The sequence below is a fragment of the Trichosurus vulpecula genome, chromosome 3 (genome assembly GCF_011100635.1).
Source record: "Trichosurus vulpecula isolate mTriVul1 chromosome 3, mTriVul1.pri, whole genome shotgun sequence".
NCBI classification, from domain to species: Eukaryota; Metazoa; Chordata; class Mammalia; order Diprotodontia; family Phalangeridae; genus Trichosurus; species Trichosurus vulpecula.
The window spans coordinates 293,608,978-293,636,327 of NC_050575.1; the positions used below are offsets into that span (position 1 = coordinate 293,608,978).

Here is a 27,350-nt window from a genome sequence, read left to right on the forward strand (position 1 = left end):
AACAGACGTTCAAAAACAACAACAAAAAAAAGTTTTTTCATGCAACTAGGAAATAAGATACACAGGCAATGGGGCATAGAAATTTATCTTGCCCTACAAGAGAAGAAGGGAAAGGAGGATGGGAGGGGAGTGGGGTGACAGATGGGAGGGCTGACTGGGGAACGGAGCAACCAGAATATATGCCATCTTGGAGTTGGGGGAGGGTGGAAACAGGGAAAAAATTTGTAATTCAAACTTTCGCGAAAATCAATGCTGAAAACTAAATATATTAAATAAATTTTAAAAAAACATGCCATAAATTAAAAAAAATAAGTATCATCTCTATTAAGTTATTAAATCTCATTCACATAAAACTTTTAAGAGCACTAAAATTTATAAGTGCTATTATACTATCAATTAATATTTGGTGGTGTGTAATGGACAATGTAAAGAAAGTACTGTCCTTTAGAAATTTATAAAGTTACTGTGGAATGCATAATTAAGCCTTTAAAAAAAATAAAGAAATGTCGCTAAGGAGGGCTTTTCCTCATCCAGAGTACCAAAGCAAATTACTGGCAAATCTAGCACCCAAACTCATTGGTTTCTGCCATTCCTGGGATAGTCACTTACCATATGGGCTACTCTTCATAAATATACATATATGTAAATTATAAAGTTAAGTCTTAGATAAATCCTACAGATAACTAATCACTTTACAACTTTTACACCTCAGCTGTAAACTAACTTGCATGTCTTCTCTCACTGTGATCTTACAACTTCATCACAAACAACCCTGGTTTAAAGTTTTAGATTTATAATTAGTTTACAATTATAATAATAATATAGTTTGTGATTACCAAGAAATAGAAAGTCTCAGAAAGTATATTATAAAAAGTAGTTGCTAGCAGAAAATGATTATCTGTCTCTTCTGAAAAAGATTGAAATATCTTTAGGTTCTGCCTTACAAAAAAATATAGATCTGGGGTTGGAAGGGAAGGGGAAAGAGAGGAGTAAGGGTTCTTTACTCAGGGACCTATATGCAATAAGCTTTAGTTTAAAAAAATCAAAAGTCAGACAAAGAATAAGGGGCAAAAATATAAGTTATAGTTTCTTAGAACACATCTAATAAAATGTATAATGAATTCTCATCCAGTAATCTCAAAATTTTCTACATCTAGTTCTCAGAAACAATTGGCTCAAAACTTTACAAAGGCATCCCAACTATGAATTTTTTTTTTTGGGTCAATCAAATAATACTATTGAAGCCTACAGTCTCTTAGCTTTTAATGGCATACCAAGATTCAATAACAGAATTAACATAGCAATGCATTAATTATCAAGAAGCTATTCAGTTTCTTTGATTTTGAAATCTGACAAGTGATTTCCAATTCAGAGGCCAGGATATACTTTGCTATATGGACTTTGTTCATCCCTAAAATTCCAGACATCAGAAACCTATTTTCAAATGGGAGTAAACAAGAAGATAGGGTCTACTGTTACACAATCAGCAAGTGAGCAGGCAGTATGATCCCGGGGGCCTTGACAACCAGTATCAGCACGGGTTTCCTCTGAACCCTATTTCTGAGACTTAGTCCTACCTGTTGCTTTTTTTTAATCGTCCAACGTCACTCAGGAGACACAGCTCTTGCTTTCGGTTAGGTTTCTCTCTACTATAGAAATAGGTGCACCACCACCACTTCATTTGTGTCCCACAGACAGTGACAGCTGCGGAGGCTGGCCAGCCTAAAGCCAGTGTCTTGGTAGAATCAGAGGGAAATGGTGCCTCATGCTGAGTAGGCTGACCTCAACATGCATGAGCATTACAGCATTAGAAGAGTGACTCAGTTTTATGGGCAGAAGCTGCAGAGCCTTTCTCCACTGTTCTCTAACTCCAGGGCCAGGAGTTTTCTGCTAGGCATTGTTATTTCAGTCTCAATCACTCTATCAGCCTGTTTTGCTTAAAAATTTTTTTTGATGCAAAGTATTTCAAAAGACTGCTTTCACAATCTATTTTTTGTTCTCAATAGTGTTAACAAATAGATCTAATTTTTGACAAAGGTTTGCATATTCAAAATCAAAATAACAGTTAACCTTTGACAAAGTTTCTCTTAAAGGGAGACCTGGGCAATTATTAGTTATATGTTACACGAACCATCCTGAACTGCACTGAAGCTCGGCAGAGTGGAAAGGTTCTGGCTTTGGAGGCACAGATCCTAGGTCTGGATCTTGGACTCTCTGTGTGACCTCCAGCAATTCCCTTAGCCTCTCCCTGGGCCTGTTTCCTCACTTGTGAAACAGGAGGCCAGGCCCAGATCCCTTCTGAGGCTTCTTCCAGCCCTAAATACATAATCCTATGAGATGCTCACACAGAATTGATGGCAATGTGGAGTGAGCACCCTCTTGTGGCACTGACATAGAACTTCATGCTTGAAGTAAAGCTATCCATCCAGATGTAAAACTGGTGACATTTATGAAAAAAGAAATGGACAATAGGACATAACCAGGAATATTTACTCTCAGTGAAGAGAAAGCAGAATATCAATACCTGATAGGAGGTAAGTATAACCACAACTGCTTCATGAAAGTATGAAATGTTTTTTTGTCTGTATCCTCAGCATCCAGAAGTGTGCCTCACTCATTGTAGGTGCTGCAGAAATGCTTATTAAATTGAACATGCACCCACCATGTTAGACTTTAACATCTACAATGGTCTGTGTTCTGGCACAGGACAAAGAGAATCTTGAAGTCTGAAGATGTTACATAGCCGTAGCTTCCTATGTCCCTGAGGCCCTCCCTACCTTTCAGAGGGTCCTCAAGAACAGACCCACACTTAGACCAGAGGGGATCTCCTTGTTTTATCTCAGTCCAAACAAGCAGCTCTCATCTGGAAGATACTGGCAGTTAATCAAGGAGAGTACAGGCTGTTTGAAATGCGTGTATTTTTTGCACCACTAAGGCAATGGTATTTCAAATAGGAACAAACATCTTGTTAGAGGAGAATATTTAAGGATTCATTTTGCTCCCTGATGTGTTTTTTAATAGTCCACAAACAATAAGGCCAGTGACATTTGTATTCTCTGTACCTTTCAGTTAGTTAATTGCTACAATACAGGCTTACTCAGGGAAAAGGCCAGAAGAGAGGGCCAGTCTCTCCTAATGCATGTGTCATCTTCTACCATTACTGTGACTCTGCAGCTCCGAAGCCTAATACCTCCCTTGGGGAACCTTGAACCATCTTGGGAACTGGAGCTAGAACCTTCCTAGGTAATATAAAACATGCTTGAGAGGCAACATGGCCTACGATATAGCAGAAGTCCTGGAATGGCTATTTACAGTTTAACCTTGGATAAGTAACTGCCTGGGAGCCTGGGTTTCCCCGGCTATAAAACATAAGGAACACTACTTATACCACCTACCTCAGAGGGTAGTTAACAGGCACTTTATAAACTTGCGATGTGCTATATAAATCCAAGTTATATTTAATCATGTCCCTCATTAATGAATTTGTTATTTGTTGTCCTCTGACTTGGATAGACATTGCCCAGTAATCAAAGGTTTGTCCCGTACTTTGCTTAAAAAACAAACTCATAACTTGACTTTAGCCCCCTAACAGGCAACAAGGAAATATAAGCAAATTCTGTAATCTGGGTAAAAAAAGAGATTTTAATGTTGTTTTGAAATCTTTTTTACACTGCATTTAGATGTATCTAAAAAGTTACATTTTGTGAAAAAACTTCTTGTGAAAAATTTTGTGAAAAACCTTTGAAACTGAACAGTCATATCTAGTGAATGCCAAAAACAAAGAGGGTTTTATGGAAAGGAGAGGACCTTGTTAATTATATGCAAATTTCTGGATACCAGATAGAAAGGAGAAAGCTTAGGGTTGGCGATATTGAAGCCCCTGTGAATGCTGGCCCAATGAATATTAAAGAAACATGAATGTGGTCTTGGAGTAATATAGAGAGCTTTGATTCTGGAATCAATCCTACCTCTGAGCTTCTACCTGCCCTGGGACAGGTGTCTTCACCTCCTTAGGGCTCAGTTTCCTCATCAGTAAAATGAGAATACTGGACTCTTTCAGCTCTATTGCCACGATCTCATACTATATTTCTTCATTTTTTTAAGGAGTCACAAGGAGAAAGGGGAAAACAAGGGAGCATAAAAGACACGCTTCTGCTAAACACTTTGTAAATACAAAGGAGTTAGGTATTTTCTTCTGCAGACATTTAAAGCACACATTTAAAACCAGGGTTTTGATAATGGCTAGAATTATGTCAGGGTTTTGAACCCTTGAAAAAAGCACAGTCTGAGTTAGAAGAGTTTCGACAAAGAACCATGGTCAGAGTAACAGAATTGATGAGAGTTGAAAACTGCTGATATTAGAGTTCATTTGTACCTCTTTATTGGTACATCTGTAAACTTGCTCTAACTGGCATTTTATAAAATAATGACTAATAAATATTTATGCTCAGTTACTTTAATAAAATAATTTTATCTTTATATTAAAAAACTAGGAAGAAAAATATGTTCTTTGATTCAGTTACCTGCCTAGGAAGCCTAAAGGTCTGAGCATAAGGGTTTAACCAAAATGCTTACTGTTTACCTAGTGGCTATGTATCAAACTCTTGAGAGTTGGATTTTCGATCAAAACCTAAAAAGTGACTGGCAAAGACCACATCAAATCACAATTACATTTACACTTTTTACAATTACTCGTAATCATTAATGTAAACAGAGGATTTCTCTAATTTATACAAGACCTTATTCTCTTAGGTAAGGGATACCATACTTGAATTTTACTGTGTGAAATAATTCACACTTTGCCTTAGTAGAGGATCATTGCCAGTCAATGATACCACAAGACAGTTCTCAATAAGGCAAAAGGAATTTCATAAGCCAGCAAATGACTAGTCTTTACAACATGACTATAGATAATACTGAGATTAATGAAAATCTACCCAAATGGGTCTCAGCTGTAACAAATATACCAATTCAAATCCACAGATCTACATCTAATTTCTATGAGATATCTCTACCCCCAAATGTAAGCTCTTCCTGAAAATGCAAAGGCAGCAACAGTCATTCCCTCCTCCCTATAGCTTCACTTTCACACAGAACAGTGTCATAAATCTTTCTGTGGCTAGAATTAGCGCTATAATTGTACCCAATAATCACCAGCATATCCCAGCCTAACTTTTGATGCCATTCAATGAAGCCCTTTTCTTTTAAAAAACAAAACAAAAGTCCTCACAAAGGAATAAAAAGTGTAGGACCCTAGAGAGGAGCAAGGAAGCCGAGGGTCCAGTCCCTGTTCCCGTCAACTTAGTAACTGCATGAACTTGGGCAGATTCTTTACTCTTTGTGAGCTGAACAGGTATTTACAGGGTATTTCCACCTACCTTATACCTTACAAGATTATGAAAAAAACAAACGAGATTATTTTGGTAAAAATGCTCTGAAACCAATGGGTAAAAAACCAATGCAAATCAGAGGAAGGTGCTCAGTGGGTGGGTATCTGGATGCAGAAAACTAAGTGTCTTGTCGTGAGTGTCCTGTCGTGACGATGCCACTTAGTACCTGTATAATTAGCACAAATTATTTCACCTCTCTCAATCTTAGTTGTAAGGAAAAGCAAGAAGGTGTGTTTTGGGCTAGGATTTAGAGTGTAGAAAGGGGTAGTATGTAAGACTGGAAAGGCAGACTGGGGCAGGTTTATAAAGGGCTTGTTATTTTTGTTTTTTTCATCAACAAAAATCTACTTTCTCTTCCTTACCACCCCCCTCAAAAAAAGAAAAACAAAACTCCTGTTACAAACAGGTTGTGTCAAGTAAAGCAAATTCTCACATGGGCCATGTCCAAAAAAAGTCTCAATATGCTTCTCACTGCAGTATTAAAGCTGTTTTCCAATTTAAACTTATCCTTCACTTTTATTACTATTCTTCTATCTGACAGATTTTCAAATGAACTGATGGCAACAACAGTCATTTATTCAACAAGAGTTTCTGTGAGAGTACAGCCAGTGAGCTAGTGTTAGAAAAGACAAAAAGCAAGTCTAAAGAGATACTTTCTTTACAAAGGTTAGTTTATATATAAGCATTGTTAAAAATAAGGCAACATATGTAACTGAATTTTAGGTACATTTAACATTTAATATGGCACTTTGTCATTAGCTAGTAGAAAAGTAAATATTTTATACTGTCACTAGCTATTCATTTGTTGATGACTAGATGACTAAAAATAAAAATTAATTTCCTTTCTCACCAACAAAGCTTGTAAAATTCTACCACTTTCTACTATATATGTAAGTGTACATTTTTACTTTATTCTTATTTTAAATCAAAATACAAAACCAAATTCAACACAGAAACAGATGAAAGACTGTCTGGTGCTTAGCCACATATTGCAAAATGGAAGTCCAACACAGAATCTGAATTTACAGGATTATCATATTATCTAAAATACCTTCCAAGTTGTAACTGATTTAATTTAAAATGATATTTATATTCAACAAAATCTGTGAAATAAATGCAATGTGAAATATTGCAGGTAATAGTAAGGCATGAGGTCTTGCTGGATTGTTGTTGCTCAGTCATGCCCAACTCTTTGTGAACCCATTGAGGGTTTTCTTGCAAAGATATTGGAATGATCTGCCATTTCCTTTTCCAGCCCATTTTTCAGATGAGGAAATGGAGGCAAATAGGATTAAGTGACATAGCTAGTAAATCTCAGAGGGCAGATTTGAACTCAGGTCTTCCTGATGCCAGGTCTGGGTGTTTTAGACACTGTACCGCCTAATCCAACCATGGCTGGATTACTTTTTAAAATTCTTGCTGGATTATTTTTAAAAGTTCTTATAGAAAGTCCCACATAAAATATTCATAATTATTTTAAAATCAATTTTATACTTAAGAGTCTTCATAATCATAGGTAGAATAAAATTTCATATTAAGTGATTATATAATGGGGAGAAAAAAATGAACACTACTCAGTGTAAGCACTTAATGCATAAAGCTAAAAAATATTATTAATAAATTACCTTGAGGATTCGTAACACACTTTTGTTGTTGTTGAAAAGGGTTTGCAGAAAAAAAAATGTTGGGAACCACTACTCTGTACCATGTTCTGAAACATATACACTTACATAATTCAGCCAAATGATTTTTTTTCCCTGTGTGAATTATTGGTCCAATCTCATCTGAGTGACTTTAGCTTTCATTGAGACTATGCACCATTCTGGGGCTTAAGGCAATCAGCACAATGTTCGCTACAAACCCGAGCACTTGAAAAACCGCAGAATCTATAAGGAATCCTTCTTCTACCTGGTCTTTGGGCAATCTATCTTCAAAGACATTTTTAAAAATTATTGAATTTTGTGCTACTTTAACGGCAAAGATCAGTGGAGAGAGCCTAAGCTCTTCATTGTTATCTGCCATGAAACTTCCTCTCAGCTGTGGTTACACTTGCTCTCCAAATAGTCCCACAAGAAACAACCACCCAAATTCCCAAACTGTCCCCATCAAAAGCTCACATTTTTAAAATTTTAAAGATAAAGGACATATGAAGATGCCACCTGCATCTAAAGAAAGAGCTGATGAACCAAAGTATGTATAGAATAATTTTACACATATATCCTTATTTGTGTCTAACAGTAGCCATCTCTAAGATGAGAGGGTAGGGAGGAGGGAAAAAGGGGGAAAAAAAGAAATTTACATGATAACTTTGTGGCATATTTGGAAAGAATGGCAATTTGTACGTGGTAGATGTTCAGTTTTAGGCGCAATCATCTTTTCCATTGTACTGTGTTATGGAAATGCTTGTTTTGTTCTGTGAATTGAAAATAAAATAAATTTTTAAAAAATAAGTAAATGTAAAACCAGAGAAAACCCAACAACACACAAATGACTCAAAGACTCTGAGGAAGATACTGTTAGATGGCATGTTTTTTTCTTAGTGGGTTTTAAGACTATTCTTCACTACCCAATTAACAACACAGAAAATCAAGATACGCTTTCACTCATCTCTAACTCTTGTAGTTCTTGTAGATAGAAAATTAGTGTCTAGCAATGGAGCCACTGCAACAAAATTCTACTAAACCACAACTTAACTCCTAATGAAGAACTCATTTCCGACTGATATTATCAATCATTCAGTCAACAAGTACTGTATTTATTAAGCATCTACTACATACAAGGCACTGTGCTAGGTGCTAGGGATACGAATACAAAAAAATGAAGCAATTCCTACTCTCCAGAGCCTGATTTGAGGCTGTAAAATTTTGTTTTTACATCAGCCACCCAAGCTCCAACATGAGCATCTGTCATAACAAAGAACAACTGTTAAACAAAAGCAACTCAGTGTCATTTGACAGTTTAGGCATCATTTTTCACCCAGTCTCCTACCTCTCTACTGAATGTTTAATCATTTCTAATACTTTTCTATAAAATTTTTACTAACCACAAGTTTATGAGGCCAGTTTCTATTTTCTGCTTTGTGGCTTGTTGGTACTTTTTTAATGTGTAATTTTTTGTTCATGTTCCTGTTTTCACTAGGAAAACCAGTATATTATTTTTGGTTCATCTTCTCCCTTCTAATACTGATTCTACTTTTTGTGAACCTGTTTGCAAAACTAGGCTTGCTTATCTGCATTATTGTGGGAAAAACTCTTTTGTGTTTAAACAAAAGCTGATTCTCAGGTACAGAGGAACTAAAATATTTCTTTTATTTTCCCCAGAGTTCTTTTTTCCCCCCACAGTTCTTTTTTCACAATTTAAAAAATATATACATATTTAAATTATTTCATTATTTTCTAATTTCAGTTAAAAAATTTTTATCATTCATTTATCTGAGTTCCAAATTCTTTCCCTCCCATACCTTGAAAAGGCAAGCAATCTGACATCAATTATAGATGCGAAGTCATGCAAAACATTTTCATATTAGCCATACTGAAAAAGAAAATACACATACAAATAAAACCAAGAAAAATAAAGTTAAAAAGTAGGCTTCAATCTACACTTAGAGTTCATCAAGGAACTAAAATACTTCTAAGAGCAGCTACCATTAGAGATAACTTGTAATAGTAACAAATACAAATATGACAAAAGCCAATAGAATTAAGACAGAATCCATCTTACAAATCTAGTGTCTAGAGGCAGAGTCTAGAGTCCATACCTTTTTCTTCTTGTCCATGACAACTGTTCAATTCAGCAAGAAGTTGATTAAACTCCTCCTGAGGAGCCAGCCAGTCATCCTGTAAATGTGACACAGTGTGTAAGGGATGACCCTGATCAACAGGCATTGCACTGTACTATCCATGTAAAGCACACATGTTAATAATGATAACGATGACAAGAGCTAACATTAGGGCTTGACTGAACATAAAGTGTTTACACATAGTATCTGATCTTCATAAGAAGCCTTTGAGGAAAGCAGTGCAGGAATTATTCTCATTTGGCTTATTAGGAAATAAAAGCACTAACCTGTTTGTAGTCAGAAACATTCAAAATTATTTACCAAAGCTAATTTTTCAGGGGAAGGGATGTCTCTTCTTTTAAACAAAGTTGTTCCCGGATGACTCAAGACTTCAGATACAATAAACTCCACCTGGGTTATTCTGCTCTGGCCCAATCACATCGTCATAACAGATATAAGTAACCAATGTGAGGAATTTAGCCTACCTCCAGAAACTGTCATAAAAATTTCCCACCACATGTCACTGACTGACAGATCTGAGATGGAAGACTCATCGGTATAGGGCAACGGAAACAGCAACCAATGTAGAGGCATGAGACTTGGGCTCAGATCTGTATCCACCACCTACTGGGGAAGGGGACCCTTGGGCAAGCAACCTCGAACCTTTCTGAGCCTCAGTTTCTTCATCTGTAAAATGAAATGACTGAATTAGAGGACCTCTGAGGGCCCTTTCTGCTCTACATCTATGATGCTATCATGATATTTGGCAATCAACTCAAAAACAAGGACAGCAATGAAAAGTCTCATCTTGTTTTCCAGCAGTTAACTAGTTTATAATTTTTTATCTTATAACTCTTTAAGATCTTCTCCTCAAAAACTTTCTCTGACGCAGGAGTTGTGTTTCCAAAGTGTTCAAAGAAGTGATGTACTGGCCAACTGGCCACATACCCAGGACCAGTATCAATCTGAGTGAGATCAACAGGTAGTCATATTGACCTCACGGTGTCCTGACGATGAAAAAGGCCAATTTTCTATGATCTGGGCCAAAGAGTGGAAACAGGGGTGATGGTAACAGTAACAGAATAATTTACTATTAATAATAAAAGACAACTTTTATATAATACTTTAAGCTTTGCAAAGCACTATACATGCATCATCTCAATTAAAATGCACAAGTGAATTTTGTGGGAACTTGTGAAGTAGGTACTAAAAGGTATTATTATCATCCTTATTTTACAGATTAAAAAATTGAGGCTCACAGATATGAGTGACTTGCCCATGGTCAAACAGCTAGGAAGTTTTACAGAGAGAAGTCTGAGCCCAGTCCTTCCTGACAACAACCCCAATACTCTGTACTCTATGCCAATAATTCCAACATTCTTATCACTATGCCACAATAACTCTTGCCTTGAAATGAATTTTTTTCTCTAGAAAAAAAGACCTAATTCCATTTTTCTTATTAAAATTTTAATATTAAATTTTATTGTTGTTGTTTAGTTGTTTCATTCATCTTCAACTCCCTCTGATCTTAGCAAACATACTTAAGTGGCTTGCCATTTTTTCCTCCAGTTCATTTTACAGATGAGGAAGGGAAGCAAACAAGATTAAGTGACCTGCCCAGATCACACAGCTAGTACTGTCTGAGGCTGGATTTGAACTCATGAGATAAGTTTTCCTGATTCTAAGCCCAGTGTTCCATCCACTGCACCACCTGGCTCCCCATATCAAATTTAATATTAAAATTAGTTTCCATTGCTTCACTATGTATCAAACAGGGTTGGGGGTCAGTAGAGGAAGAATATGCAGAATGTCTTAGGTGGCAAAGAACCTAGGATTCAAAATGAGTTGCAGTTAATACACAAACTGGATAGGAGACAACTCTGTGATCGTCAATAACTGCATAAGCAACCTAATGAAAGGCTCTACATTGGCTGAACTAGGAATACTGCTCACCTCGTGACTGGCTGAAGCTCCCAGCCCAAGCTGGTTGTTTTTAACTTGAACTTTAATATGCTCTGTAGCTCCTTGCTCCTGAGCCCCTAGACCCTATAGAGACAGAAAATACAGAGGATTTAATGCTGTGTACAAACATTGATTAATAATCTTACCTAGATGTTCTGAATGACTGACAGCTTACTTATAAGACAACTGTCCAGCCTGAGAATACCCTTTGTAAACTTAGAAAATTATGCATAAAAATTATGAAATTTATTTTTTAAACCAGACCCATGATTTCTCTGGTAAAGCAAACTTCTGGTAAGGAAACTCTCTCTTTCAAGGAAGATCAGTAATTTCTAGGCAACCAAAAGTCCTAGAGTTGCCTCTATGTACCCTCAGTAAATGGGAGCAGGTGAGTGCCTTGCCAATGGCTTCACGGCCTCACATGGGAGGCAGGACTTGACTTATCCTGAGTGAGGATGGCTCTCTTTCCATGACAGGCTTGCCACAAAATGAGAACAATAATGATGAATGAGAGCAGCTGACACTGATGTAGCACTTCACAGTCTGCATCATCTCATGTAGCCTCATACCAGTTCTGTAACGTAGGTCCTACAGGTATTATCTCTACTATACAGGCAAGGAAACTGAATCTCGGAGGTTAAAGGACCTGCTAATGGTCACACTGCTAGAAAATGTTAGAGGCACAATTTTAAGTCAGATCTTTCTGACTGCAAGTCCTGCACTCTATCCACTAAACCATGCGGCCTTTCACAGGAGAATAACTCTTTTTAATGCCCTAAAACAAATAATGCCATTTACTTATTTTCCTATATTTCTGAGAAGACCCTAAAAAAGATGAATGAAACCAGGTACATCATTAAAAGTGCAACTGTCTGTTCTGTCTTTAAGTTCAGGTATATAATTAAGGACAACACAGAAGAGATTAATATAGTCCATTCTTACACTAAAAAAGGAATTACATGCACAGATTTAACTCGAGTTTAGGATAAATAAATTACTACTCCCAGAAGGCACAAATGCTTTTATTCAAGGGACTTATACCCATGAGTAAGCAAAAGATTTTTTTAAATTAGATTTTATTTTTTCAATCAACAAAAATACTCTCTCTCCTCATGCTCTTGCCGCAAGTGAGAAAAGAAAAACAAAACTCATTACAAACATTTGTATAGTCAAGCAAAACAAAATTTCACACTGGCCATCTCCTTCCTATCTGTCTACACATACACACATGTGTATGTACACATGTGCATATTATCTACATGTATGTACACATTTCTCATTTTGCACTGAGTCTTTTGCCTCTCAGGAGGTAGGTAGCACGTTTCATCATTAGTCTTCTGGAATAATTGGCTGGCCATGGTTGATCATGATGCTGATCAGAGTTCTTAAGTTCTTTTTGTTTTTTTAAATTTATTTAATATTTAGTTTTCAGCATTGATTTTCACAAAAGTTTGAATTACAAATTTTTTCCCCATTTCTACCCTCCCCCCACTCCACGATGGCGTATATTCTGGTTGCCCCGTTCCCCAGTCAGACCTCCCATCTGTCACCCCACTCCCCTCCCATCCTCCTTTCCCTTCTCTTGTAGGGCAAGATAAATTTCTATGCCCCATTGCCTTTGTATCTTATTTCCTAGTTGCATGAAAAAACTTTGTTTGTTGTTGTTGTTCTTTTTGAGGTCTGTTTTTAAAACTCTGAGTTTCAAATTCTCTCCCCTATTCCCTCCCCACCCACCCTCCCTAAGAAGGCAAGCAATTCAACATAGGCCACATGCATATCATTAGTTAAACCCTTCCACAATACTAAGGTTGTGAAAGATTAACTATGTTTTGCTCCTTCCTAACCTATCCCCCTTTATTGAATTTTCTCCCTTGACCCTGTCCCTTTTTGAAAGTGTTTGTTTTTGATCACCTCCTCCCCTCGACTGCCCTCCCTTCTATCATCCCTCCCTTTTTATCTTCTTCCTCCTTCTTTCCTGTGGGGTAAGATACCCAATTGAGTGTGTATGGTATTCCTTCCTCAGGTCAAATCCGATGAGAGCAAGATTTACTCATTCCCCCTCACCTGCCCCCTCTTCTCTTCCTACAGAACCACTTTTTCTTGCCACTTCTATGCAAGATAATTTATCCCATTCTATCTCTCCCTTTCTCCATATATTCCTCTTTTATCCCTTAAATTGATTTTTTAAAGATATTATCCCTTCATATTCAACTCACCCTGTGCCCTTTGTGTGTGTGTGTGTGTATATATATATACATACATACATATATATTTGTATATACCTACATATATACATACATAGACACACACATATGTATATATATGTATACACACACACACACACACACACACACACATATATATGCATATATATATGCACATTCCTTTCAGCCACTATGATATTGAGGTCTCATGAATCATACACATCATCTTTCTATGTAGGCATGTAAAACAAAACATTTCAACTTTAGTAAGTCCCTTATGATTTCTCTTTCTTGTTTACCTTTTCATGCTTCTCTTGATTCTTGTGTCTGAAAGTCAAATTTTCTATTCAGCTCTGGTCTTTTCACTGAGAAACCTTGAAAGTCCTCTATTTTATTGAAAATCCATATTTTGCCTTGGAGTATGATACTCACTTTTGCTGGGTGGGTGATTCTTGGTTTTAATCCTAGCTCCATTGACCTCCGGAATATCACATTCCAAGCCCTTCAGTCTCTAAATGTGGAAGCTGCCAGATCCTGTGTTATCCTGATTATTTTTCCACAATATTCAAATTGTTTCTTTCTGGCTGCTTGCAGTATTTTCTCCTTGACCTGGGAGCTCTGGAATTTGGCGACAATGTTCCTAGGAGTTTTCTTTTTGGGATCTAGTTGAGGAGGCGATTTGTGGATTCTTTCAATTTCTATTTTACCCTCTGGCTCTAGAATATCAGGGCAATTCTCCTTGATAATTTCTTCAACGATGATATCTAGGCTCTTTTATTGATCATGGCTTTCAGGTAGTCCCATAATTTTTACATTATCTCTCCTGGATCTATTTTCTAGGTCAGTGGTTTTTCCAATGAGATATTTCACATTGTCTTCCATTTTTTCATTCCTTTGGTTCTGTTTTATAATATCTTGATTTCTCATCAAGTCACTAGCTTCTACTTGCTCCAGTCTCATTTTTAAGGTAGTATTTTCTTCAGTGGTCTTTTGGCCCTCTTTTTCCATTTGGCTAATTCTGCCCTTCAAGGCATTCTTCTCTTCATTGGCTTTTTGGAGCTCTTTTGACATTTGAGTTAGTCTATTTTTTTAAAGTGTTGTTTTCTTCAATGTTTTTTTTCAGTATTTTTTTGGGTCTCCTTTAGCAAGTCATTGACTTGTTTTTCATGGTTTTCTTGCATCCTTCTCATTTCTCTTCCCAATTTTTCCTCTACTTCTCTAACTTGCTTTTCCAACTCCTTTTTGAGCTCTTCCATGGCCTGAGACCAGTTCATGTTTTTCTTGGAGGCTTTTGGTGTAGGCTCCTGCACTTTGTTGACTTCTTCAGGCTATATGTTTTGGTCTTTGTCACCAAAGAAAGATTCCAAAGTCTGAGACTGAATCTGGGTGTGTTTTTGCTGCCTGGCCATGTTCCCAGCCAACTTACTTGACCCTTGAGTTTTTAGTCGGGGTATGACTTCTTGTAGAGCAAAGAGTACTTTGTTCCAAGCTTGAGGGGATGCGCCATTGATTTCAGAGCTATTTCTATACAGCCAGCTCTGCCACCTCAGCACTCCTCCTTCCTCAAGAACCACCAACCCACACCTGACACAAATCTTCAGCAGGCTCTGCACTTCTGCTCTGAACTGCCACTTAATTCCTCCCACCACGTGGGCCTGGGGCCGGAAGTAACTGCAGCTGTAGTTCTGTAGCTGAACCTCCCCCGCTGCCCCTGGGGCGGTGGCCAAACTGCAAACTCTGTCCCCCGCAGCTTTTCCCACTAACCTTCTCTGTTGTCTTTGGTGTTTGTGGGTTGAGAAATCTGGTAACTGCCACAGCTCACTGATTCAGGGTGCTAAGGCCTGTCCTGCCCGGCTCCTGGTCCGGTTGGTCCTGCTGCCTCCCACACTGAGCTCTGCTCCCCTCCACTCTGTGCGTGATAGACCTCATCCAGCGACCATCCAGGCTGTCCTGGGCTGGATCCCTGCTTCCCTCTGCTATTTTGTGGATTCTGCAGTTCTAGAATTTGTTCAGAGCCATTTTTTATAGGTTTTTGGAGGGACCTGGCTGGGAGCTCACGGAGGGACCTGGCTGGGAGCTCACCCAAGTCCCTGCTTTCTAGCTGCCTTCTTGGCTCCACCCCCCCCCCCATTCTTAAGTTCTTAAAATTTGTCTTGACAACATTGCTGTCATTTAAATAAATTATTCTCCTTGTTCTAACCACTTTACTCTGCATCAGTTCATACAAGTCTTCCTAGTTTCTCTGAGACCAGGAATATTATTCAATCACATTTGCCTTCCTTCTCCTCACCCCGCGTATGCTTTTTCTCTTCCCTTTCCATTCTTCTAAGAACATCAAAAAAGAATGACTCCCAGGTCTTCTGTCTAATTAGACTCCCTCTATGACCCCTGATGATATGGTTTGGAGGGGACACATGTATTATATCCCCAAAGTAGAATACAAGCAGTTTATATTTGCTTATTCCCTTTTTAAACTAGTATTTGCACTTCAAAGTTTCTATGAAGCTCTGGTCTTTTCATCAGGAATACCTGAAAGTTCTCTATTTCATTGAAGATCCATTTTCTCCCCCTATAGGATTATGGATAATATTCAGCTTTGCTGAGAAAGTCATTCTTGGCAGTGAGGAGAGTGGTATGTGTGTATTTGTGTGTGTGTGTGTGTGTGTGTGTGTGTGTGTGTGTGTCTGTCTTCTTGAATACTATATTTCAAGCTCTCTGCTCCTTCAGGGTGGAAGCTACTAAATCACATATGATCCTGACTATGACTCCTCAGCACTTGAGTTATTTCTTTCTGGTTGCTTGTAGTACTTTTTTCTTTGACCTGGAAGCTCTAGATTTTGTCTATATTGTTCCTGGGAGTTTTCATTTTTTTCTTCCAAGATTTTCAGGAGCTAGTTGTTAAGTGACTTGTCCAAAATCAGTTCTTAACCTATGACCAGGAACATAAATATATCTCCTGTAATGAAAATGCTGAAATATGAATGAATGAAAATATTGAAATAATGAAAACCTGTAATGAAAACATTCTTCTATTCTGTAAATATTTATTAAAAGCTTAAGTCAAAGGCACTATGCTGGTCATTAGGGATGGAGACGCAAAGACGAAAATGAAATAGCCCCTACCTTTAAAGAGCTTACATTTTACTGGGAGGATAAAACATTCACAGGGATAAGTAATTACAAAGTTTGGCAAGGGAGCGCTAAAACTAAGAAGATAAGGAAGGGCCTTATATAGGAGATGGCCCCCAGTTAAACCTTGAAAGAAGCCCGGGATTACAAGAAGTGGAGGTGAGTAGAGAGGGTGTTCAAAGCAACGGGATAAGCCTGTGCAAAGGTATAGAAAGAAGAGCTGGAATGTTATGTATAATGAATGGCCAAGAGACCAGTTTGGCTAGAATGCAGATTATGGGGGGGGGGGGTTGGGAGTAGGAAAGGAATGGAGGGGGGAATAGTATGAAAAAGGTCTCAAAACAGAGGCTGAAAATAGACTGTGAAGGGTTTGAAATGCCAAACTGAAGAAATTGTATTATATGGTATTTTAGAGGCAATAACACGCCACTGAAAATTCTTGAGTAGGGCAGCCTCGTAATCAGATCTATGTTTTAGAATTATCAATTTGGCAACTACATGGAGAATTCTGGAAGCATGAAAAACCACACTTTCGTAGTTGAAGGCCCCTTTTATTTTTTTCCTAAAATACCTTTCCCTTGCACCATCCCATCTTCTCCAGCATTTTTTGGCCAAACTTGGAATCATCATTACTCCACGCAGTGTTCCTTGGATCCACAGACCATTTCTGCTTCCGCCGAGCTATAAGCAAAATGGAAAATGCCTCTTTAGCAACTTAATCTTTAAACAAAGAAATGCTAAATCAGATATGTAAATACATACAGTATAAAATTTTAAAATATAATATAAATCTCTCAGACACAGGGTGGATATGTGAACACTACTGGATTGCCAAAAGAACTTGATTTGTGTCCCAGTTCACGATCACAGCCAAACAAATTGCCAGCAAATTAGGGAGATGAGGCACACGCACTGGAACATTCTGGCTCTTAGCACTTATAGTTCAGCAGCCACTGGTAGGTACAGCTAAGACTGTTGGAGAAAGGGGGGGATAAGTCACTAGGTGAACATAGGTCAAAGTTTAAATTCGTTAAAAAGAAAAAGGTCATCAAGTTTCAGGGTCATAGAACTAAAAGGGGTCCTAGAGATCATCTAATTCAACTCTCTCCCTTACATAAGTCAGTTTTCAGTGTTAAGGTTTGCATTGTTTTGTTTTATTTAATTAGCTTCAGGGATACAGACATGGCTGGACGACAGCTCTTGTAAAAAAGATCTGAGGCTACAAGTTCAATATGAATCAAAGGAATGACGAGGGACCCAAAACCTTAACATGCCCAATGATGCACTAGAAGAGGCAGTGTTCATTGTGAAGGCACCACCAGCTCTACTCTGCTCAAGTCAAGCTGTTATCTGAAAAACTCTATTCTGTTCTGAGCACCATACATTACTACATAAGGTGAAGAATGTTCAGAAAGATGTTGAAAGGACTGGAAGAGATTCTACATAAGAATCATTTGAAGGTATTGAGAAAGTTTACCTTGGAAACAAGAAGGCTCACAAATGACATGATAGCTCTCTTTGAATATTTGAAGGGCTGAGATATAGAAGCATGAGACCTGTTATACTCTGACCCCAGAAAGCAGAAGTAGGATTTTTGGGTAAAAGTTACAGATAGGTAGACTGATTGCTTAATGGAGATCTTCCTAACAGAGTTCTCTAAAAGCTAGATGGGCTGCCTCAAGAAGCAATGGGTTTCCTCACATCAAAAGAGAGTGGATGACTACTTGTTGGGGAGGTGGTAGAAGAGATTCTTGAACAGGATGGCCTCTAAAGTCTCATCTAGGCTTATGACCGTGATCTTACAGGATGGTCATAAACATGAAATATTACACGGAAACATTGTTAAGCTCCTCAGAAGACAGGCACGTAAAAGCACACAGCATTACAACTCAAAAAGGCCTGCATGATACCTTTTAGAATTATCACCTTTAGAAATTCACTAATAATCCCTAAACTATCCCTGCAATGATTAGTAACTTAGTACAGAATTAGGACAGCATTACATTGCAGACTTTAGGAAGTTCAATGACTTCCAACAGCCACAGCAGAAAAAAAAATAAAGGGGATAAGCAACATAAGTTTGTGCTTTTTGTGTGTGTGCTGTTGTAATTATTCATCATTTATTTTGATGTCTAAATATACTGCTGTTACCTCAATGCCAAGAGTGACCTTATAATTCCTGGCTACTGAGTAAATTTATCTGAGATTCACTGAGAGCTATCATCAGCGAAAAGATGTATAGTAATACCCTCATTATTAGGAGTTCTTAGGGAATAAGTTATTCTGGGTAGCCAAGTTTTCCCCACATTGCTGAAGGCTTACCATTTTAAATACCAAACTTTATATTTTGTTTTGGATAGAAATTTTTTCTAAAATGTCTTATATATTTCCCTTCTTTACCAGGAGATACTGAACATAATTAAACCTTTTCTGGAAGGTTGTAGGTCATCATTTTGAGCACAAACTACTATATAGTTCTATTTTACAGTGCAGTTGGGGGGGACAGAGTCAATGAGCAATAAAAAAGCTTTTGCTTCAGTAGCAAGTGATCCCAGGCTGCAGCGCTCATGGAGTTCCTCTCTCCGTGCTATATTATTTGCCTCCTCCCTTGATGGCAGATATGGCTTCCTGCTGCTGTCAGCACATCTCCCTCCCCATCCTAATTTGGTTTTTCTAACCTGTTGTAAGCCTGGAAATTAAATAACTAAACTTATTTAAACTAGGTTTAAAATAAAAGAAGGCTCTGAATAAGGGCTTGAGTCATTCTATGAACAAAGTATAGAAGCTTTCAAAGCATGAACTTTTAAAACATCAATTACAGCCTTTCAGAGGACTTTTTTTTTTGCATACTTCCCATTTATTGCCTGTGTTCTGAATAGGAAAGGTTGCCAACTGGCTGTTCCAGATGAGTGAGATGCTACAGAGCCACAAAAAATGGGACTAAAAAAGATATTAAATGTTAGAAAAATCTGGATTTATTTTTGCTGATTATAAAGCACCAAACTTTACTAAGGCTGGAACCATTTTTTTTTAAAATTTCTAACAAAAACACTCTCAAATAAAAGTTATATGCAAGGGTGAACACAGTGGGATTGAACTGGGGAGTTTCAGGACACCTGACCATTATTTCTAGCTTCACAGCAGCTGGGTAAGGCTAGAAATAGCTGTCACTGTATATGTTTCAGTTTCCTCATGTATAAAGCAATGTTAATGCTGGCCCTGCCTGGCACATTGTAGTGACAGTCTTGGACATAGAGTCAGGAAAACGGGGTTCAGATTCTTCCTCTGAAACTAGCTGTGTAACCACAAACAAATCTCTGGGCCTTGGCTTCCAAATATGTAAAATGAAGATGCTAACAATACCTTATGGTACCTGACTCACTGCGCTGTTGTGAAAATAAGGCACTGTGTGTAAAGCCCTTTACTAATCTTGCTATATAAATATCGACGGTAACTGTAATTATGTAATATAAATGTCAAATACTATTATACAAAATCTTTCCAATTCAGTCCATTTGGCGGGAGGTCCAATATTCAAGCTAAGTAAGTATGCGGTGAAGCAGGACAAAAATCCTTCCACACAGAGCTATCTATTTACACACAACCCAAGGCGAGGGGAGCCAGCACTATGCAAAACTGTCAAGCTGGCGAGAGGCCTTTGACTCCTCTTTCCTTCTGAGTGCCACTGAGGCAGAAGAGGCAAGCTGGGACAATAACTTCAGAGATGGGAGAAGCTGGAGGTGCATCAAGTCAGGTATGTGAGAGAAAAAAGCCAACAGTCTCCTCTCTTTGAAGACTTCAGAAGAACAAGTGAGAGAATGAAGGATTAGTAACAGTTTAGGATGAGTAACAAAGGAACAAGTTCTCCAAACTGCGTTTTCCTTAAAACCTCGTCTGACATGTTTATCACATGAAAATAGCCTCATTAAACGTTACCTAGTCTCCCTTGTTCTCTACCTTGTCATTCCTTATTTTCTAAATTCAGAACAAAGAATTATTTTCTGACTTTTCTAGATCTACCTCTATCCCATCCCAGCATCTTTCTGTAGAAGGGACAAGAAAAGACCTTTCGCAGCACCCATCTGTCTTTGTTCATCCTTGTTTTTTAAAAATGACATAGACATACACATATACATGTACACACACACACACACACACACACACACAATTACAAGGCCTAATACATTGGCAACAGTCAAATATGAATTGAATGTTCTTAAAATTTAAAAATTCAACCTGAAACTTTGCAGCTGTTTTACAAGTTCAGACTGGTAATTTCAGCATTATATTCCTCCACACAGTGCCGGGCACAAGGTAGGTGCTTAATAAATGTTTGTTGATTGATTTTAAGTGTCAAGTGGCATTGTGAGGGTATTCTTTGCACTACAAAGGCACCACTGCCATCTGGTGACAGTTTCCCTCAACTGCCAATTCCTGACTATTCTTTCCCAAGCCTAAGTGCCTCCCTGCTCCCTCACTTTTTCAGCTCTCTTTTATGGGTTTTCTTCCCCCAGTTGAATGTAAGCTCCTTGAGGGCAAAGTCTATTTTTCCTTTTCCTTCTATTTAAATTCCCAGCCCTAGCACAGTTTCTGGCACATAGTAAGCGCTTAAATGTTTGCAGACTTAAACTTTTTTTTAAATTTTCGGTGTTAAGATACTTTATTGCATTCCATTTAACACCACTGAGAGGACTACCACTTCTGGTGTGAGGGCTTGCCGAGCCCTTTCCAGGGCTGCTCATCCACCCTCGGCGTCCACCTCCACCCACCTCTCACCTGTGGCCATATGAAGCTGCAGCATGTGAAGCAGCCACATCCCGGTAAAACTGTCTTGACTAAACCAAGTTGAGGGTAACTGACAGGCCTCAAAACCATAATAAGTTAGAAGGATGTCTACCCAAGCATATGAAAACTTCCCCGGCAGAATGGGCAGATAAGAACAATTTGTTTCAACGGTCATGAAGGTGGCCGAAGCAAGCACCGAGGAGCACTTAGACTTGGTCAGGCATCGACCATGCCAAGGTCATCTATGGCAGGCTGGGCCATTACCAGTCACCTTGACTTTTGTCTTGCTAATGAACTTCAAAGACTCAGGAAGAGAAAGTGAGACTGATGACTTTGTGCACCTCTGCCTCACTTAAATCCAACTGTCAGCCAAGTCAAGACATCACCCTGTGACCTCATGGGTCTTCTTCTAAAACAAAGGAGGAATGATACTTTAACATCACAAAGGCAGGGCTAGGTAGTGGATACAGAATGAGCCTTGGGGAAACCTTGGGTTCAATTTTTGTCTCCATCACATCCTGGCATCTGACCCTGGGCAAGTCATTCGCCCCCTCAGGGCTCCCAAGCAATTCTTTTAAGACATGCATGTGGAGGGGAAGGCTCTCACTGGGACCTCCCTACACCAAAGAAATCACAGGTCCAATAAAAAGTCAATTAAACATTCACTAAATCCTTGGGGCTATGCTAGGTACTGAGGACAGCGTTAGGGTATTGGATCCTCTGTCACACTGTTGATTCATACTGAACTTGTAGCTATCTCATGATGCACAAGACGCAGCATTCAGAATGTAGGAGTTGACAGTTCTGCTCAGCTACAGTCAGGCTACATGTGGAATACTGGAGATACTTCCCCCTCAAATCAACAAATCCTGCCCATTTGACTGGGGTATTCAACATGTATACATGTCAGTATCAAGTAATGTCAGTAATTTCAAGGTGGAAGAAAAGTGCTGACAATTAGGAGGGAAGGGCATCAATCATTAGAAGGTGGCACTTGAGAAAATGATAAACTGTACATGACATAAATATGCAGTAAGGCTTTATTCACCAGATCAACTCACATGTGTATATATAGTTTTTCTGGGACTCACCAGACCAACCATGTGTATGGTACTTTATAGTTTACAAAGAATTTTTCTCTTGACCACCTTGTAGAGTAGGTAGTACTGGTACCATCACCTCACTTTACAAGGTAGGAGACATGCTCCAAGAATAAGTGACTTGCCCACGAACCCTTGTCTCACATGATGAGGTGGCCCTTCTCCTCGCCAGGGCTAATGCCTCTACACACACAAGTGAATCCATTCCATCCCACCTTCTCCAGCAGATTGCTCTACCATGCCCTCACTCTCACTTATCTCCATCCTCTCCCTAATGGCTGCGTCCCTACTGCCTATAAAAATGCCCATGTCTTGCCGATCCTCAAAAAAGTCTCACTTGATCCACCTATCCCCTCTACTTATCATTCTACATCTCTCCTTTTTGTGGCTAAATTCCTTGAGAAGGCTGTCTACAAGAAGTGCCTCCATCTACTTCCTTTCCTCTCGCTCTTTTCTTAACTTTCTACAGTCTGGCTTCAGACCTTATTATTCAACCAAAACTGCTCTCTCCAAACTTACTAGCGATCTCTTAACTGCCAAATCCAATGCCCTTTTCTCAGTCCTCATCTTTCTTGACCTCTTGGCAGACTTTAACACTGCTGATCATCATCTTCTCGTTAACACTCCCTTCTCTCTAGGTTTTCATGATGCTACTCTGTCCTGGTTCTGCTCCTACCTATCTGACTGCTCCTTATCAGTCTCCGTTGCTAGATTTTCATACAGGTCATGCCTACTAACCCTGGAGTTGTGTTGTTTCCCCCTCCCCCATCATTTGCTGGGGACCATTTTGTCTTTTCCCTCTAACCTATTTTACTTGGTGATCTCATGAGATCCCAAGAATTCAATTATTATCTCCATGCTGATGTGTCTTAAATCTACTTTTTCAGCCCAAACCTCTTTGCTGACTCTAGTCGTGCATCTCCAACTGCTGTTCATACATCTAGACCTGGAAGTTCAATAGATATCTTAAACTCAACATTTCCAAAACTAAACTCATTATCTTTTCCTCCCTCTCCTGTCCCTAACACCAACCATTTTCCTAGTCACTCAAGCTCACAACCTAGACGTCATCCTAAGTTCCTCCCCATTTCATCTTCTTACTCCCTAAACTCCAATGGCTCCTTATCACCTCCAAGATAAAATATAGAGATCTTCTGTTTGGTGTTCAAAGCCATTCCTAACCTGCCCCCTACCACTACCAGTCTTCTTACATCTCACAGCCCTTCCCACCACTGCTCCCCCAAATACATACTCTGCAATCCAGTGGCACTGGCTTATTTGCCATCCCTTGAAGAAGACCCTCCCATCTCCCAACTCTGGCCATTTCCGCTGGCAGTCCCCCACGTGTGGAATGTTTGATCTCCTCATTCCCATCTGCTGGCTCCCTTCGAGTACCTGCTAAACTCGCACCTTCTATATGGCACTTTTCTGCTCCCCTTTAATTCTAGAGCCTTCCCTCCGTTGACCATCTCGTATTTATCCTGTCTACAGCTTGTTTGTACACGATTGTTTGCGCGTTGTCTCCCCCTTTACACTGTGGGCTGCTCTGGATCAGGGGCTGTCTTACCATTTTTTGGATCCCCAGCGTTTTAGCACAGTGCTTAGGAGGCGCTAAATAAACGATCACTGACTGAATGGTGTATGCCGCACCCGGGACTTAAACCCACATCTTCCATCCCCCAATCCACAGCTTTTCCTGGTAGTACCAGGGTCATAATTACAGGTGGCATCAATGGAGTGCTCTGAGGTTTGCAAAGCACTTTATTTCTATCCACAAGGACACCGGTAAATGAGTGCTACTATCATTCCCACTTTACAGATGAAAAAACTGAGGCTGAGCGAAGTTAAGCGACTTGACCAGGGCCAGCCGGCTGCTAAGAGTGAGGCAGCACTGAAGTCAGGTCATCCTGCCTCCAGGTCCACAGCTCCATCCACTGGGTGCCTCTGACGTCATGCTGCATAACTTTTTTTTTTAAACTTTAAAAGCTCGCACCACAGGACAGCCCAGATGCCGCGGGAGTGGCTGAGACCACCACGAGGCATGGGAAGGTGACGTGACCACAGAGGGGCTGGGATACACAGGGGAGCCTTCCAAAGGCGCCCACGCGTGGACACTAGGACCTCTGCGCGACCACGAACCCGCGTCCGCTCAACCGCAGGGGCGTCCCCGAACAGGGAGAACTCACGTTCAGCCAGCATCGCCATTCTGGAGGAGCCCAAACGCCACGGTTGCCGGCCCTAGACCACCACACGGGAAGACTGACCGGCTGAGACCCAAGCCCGCCTCCGGGAGCCCGACCAGCTCCGGCTACCAGGAACCGCACGCGGGTTCCGAGGTAACGCCGGTAGCGGCGGCGCGACCTGATGACGAGACAGGAACGCGACGACCTCATGCGGCCGTCAATGGAGGAGGGCCTGCGAAGAGGGCGGGGCCTGAGGGAAGGAGGAGGGCGGGGCCTGAGGGAAGTTGGAGGGCGAGGGAGGAGGTGGGGCGAGGAGCGGGATGCTCCTTACCGGAGACTTTGAGCTGGGAGCCCCCTCACTTTGCACTCGGGGAAACTGAGGTTAAGCGATTTGCCCGGTGTCATATAATTATAGCGCTAATTAAAGTTTTCAAAGAGCTTCACAAATACCTCGTTTTATGCCCACGGCAGCCCAGGTGCTGTTTTTGCCTCTGTTTATCACGTGAGGCCATAGTATCACTTATTATCATATCAATATTATATTATCGCATTTATCACGTCAAGGCCGATTGAAGTTAAGTGACTTGACCGGGGTCATGCTGCCGAGGCAAAGTTTGAACCCAGTTCCATCTGACTCCAAATGCAGTGCCTCGTCGACTATGTGCTGGGTCAGTAGTACTAATACCAGCTCTTTCATTTATCGATTTAAGATTTTCAAAGTTCTCTACCTACGTGAAAGATCTCCTTTGATAATGTACTTCACAATAACCCTAATGTAGGTGCTATTTTTATTATGTTCATTTTACAGATGAAGAAACGGAGGCTTACCGAGCTTAAGTGCCTTGCCCCCCGCAGCTAGCAAACGTCTGAGGTAGGATCGGAACCCAGGTCTTCCTGATGGTGAGGGCGGTCCTCCGTCTGGCACCAGCTATCTGTAGAAAACCTGTGTCTTAAGAAGGTGGGGAGTTGTCTTTTGGAGAGGAGGGTGCCGATCGATGAAGGAGGAGTGCTGATGTTTTTAACCCTTTGAACAATATGATAGTAACAAAACATTGTCCCCCAGTTACAATTCCAAATCTGGCTAGCCTGGGTTTTGAACATCTCAGCACCCTCTGTCATCGGAAGCTCGGACGCTGGTGACGTGGGATCAGCCTCGCTGTCCTCAGGCCACATGGCGGCTGGACTCTATACCGTGACCCTTTTGGGAAGCTGTACCTCAGATTTAGCAGAAAGAAACTGACCGATGGGGTTACAGGGCTGATGGCTCAAGGAGAAAGCCATCTAGTGGACAACAGCTGATACTTCACTCATTTGCTAGATAACCAGCTTTGTTGTGAAAGTCCTTCAATCTTGTTCGACTCTTGGTGACCCTGTGCACTTGCGTGGGATTTTCTTGGCAAAGATATTGGAGTGGTTTGCCATTTCCTTTTTCAGTCCATTTTACAGTTGAGGAACTGAGGCAAAGAGGGGTTAAGTGGTTTGCCCAGCGTCACACAGCAAGTGTTTGAGGCCATATTTGAGCTCAGGTCTTCCTGATTCCAAGCCCAGTGCTCCGTCCACTGCACCACCTAGCTGCCCTAGACAATCAACAGAGTAACAAATTGCTTTTCTCTAGGCTTAAGTACAGCAGCTCTTGAGAAGATGCGGTTCACTGTCAAGAATGCAGTGTCTGCAAGTGATTCATGGTTTATCTACAGCGTGTTTAATACAGTCCGCAGGCTTCACACTAGCTGAAGTTTAGGTATCTACAGAAGACTTCTAAGTGACCTTTAACGACAATGAAAATGTCAAGCTGACCAGATGCTTTTGAACATACTCATCAAGTCTGATCATGTGAGCCGCTGTCCTTTGCTAGTTATGGATGGGACTAGCAACAGCTAGTTATTGTAGGAAAGTGTGTCAGGACAAATAGGGAGATAAGACAAATACTAAAAAAATGCATATTCAATTCAGTCCAAGAAATATTTTATAAAGCATCTACTACTGTCTCACAATCCATCAGACTGTGACCTCCTTGAGGTCCTGGACTAACTTTTGCTTCCTTTTGTATCCCTGCCACTTAGCATAGTACCTGGCGCGTGGAAAGTACTTGGTAAATGTCGATTGATTAATACCGGGTAAAGTACAATGGGCCATCAAAAATGAAAAAGTTCCTTCAAGAAGGTGTACATAAATATAACAGAAGCAAGAATGAGAAAAGCGGAATTTTTTTTTTGGTCCAGACCTGTGTTTTTATCTACATAGGAAATTCTCTAGCCCAGTAAGGAAGTTCTCTCTACATCAACTTATAGTCTTAGCTACGTGGGAGCACTGAGGCACATGATTAGTCTGTGCCAGGGACAGAATTTGAACCCATGTCTTCTTGACTCTAAGAATTATTATGCTATGATGCCTCTCAAGTCAAGGTCAATAGTACAGGTTTGAACTGTGGTGATAGCTGTGAAGCTGGAAAGGGAGGTACAGAGGCAAGAGATAATACAAAGACTGAATGAACAAGACTTGGCAATTTATTGCATGGAGGAAAAATCAAAATAAAAGAACTAAGGGTGATGCTGAGGTCACAAGCTTACATGACTGGGAGGTTGGTGGTGCAATCAACAGAAGTGGGGAAGCTAGAAGGAAGCTAGAAGTTTTTTGGTAGGGTATAGATGGGGAGATGAATTTAGTTTCAGATATGCTGAGTTTTGGGCAAAGATGAAATATTCAGGTACAAATGTCCAACATCTGTTTAAAATTTGAGACAAGTTTAGAGAAGAGATTGAGGGTCAAAATAGAGATTTGTGAGTCATCTACATAAGAGTGATAATTGTAATTATGGA

General features: G+C 39.9%; 1 protein-coding gene across 1 annotated transcript in view; it reads right to left on the bottom strand.

The window, feature by feature from the left end:
• PINX1 (PIN2 (TERF1) interacting telomerase inhibitor 1) overlaps positions 1–24,711 on the bottom strand; it is a 103,681-nt gene extending 78,970 nt beyond the window's left edge. Inside the window, exons 1-4 of the mRNA XM_036750898.1 lie at positions 24,535–24,711; positions 17,035–17,144; positions 11,122–11,214; positions 9,148–9,226 (exon numbers count right to left, since the gene is read on the bottom strand). Of these exons, the coding sequence (XP_036606793.1) occupies positions 9,148–9,226; positions 11,122–11,214; positions 17,035–17,144; positions 24,535–24,553 (301 nt within the window). The 5' untranslated portion in view covers positions 24,554–24,711. The remainder of the gene's footprint in view (positions 1–9,147; positions 9,227–11,121; positions 11,215–17,034; positions 17,145–24,534) is intronic.
• Between the last annotated feature and the right edge of the window lie 2,639 nt (positions 24,712–27,350).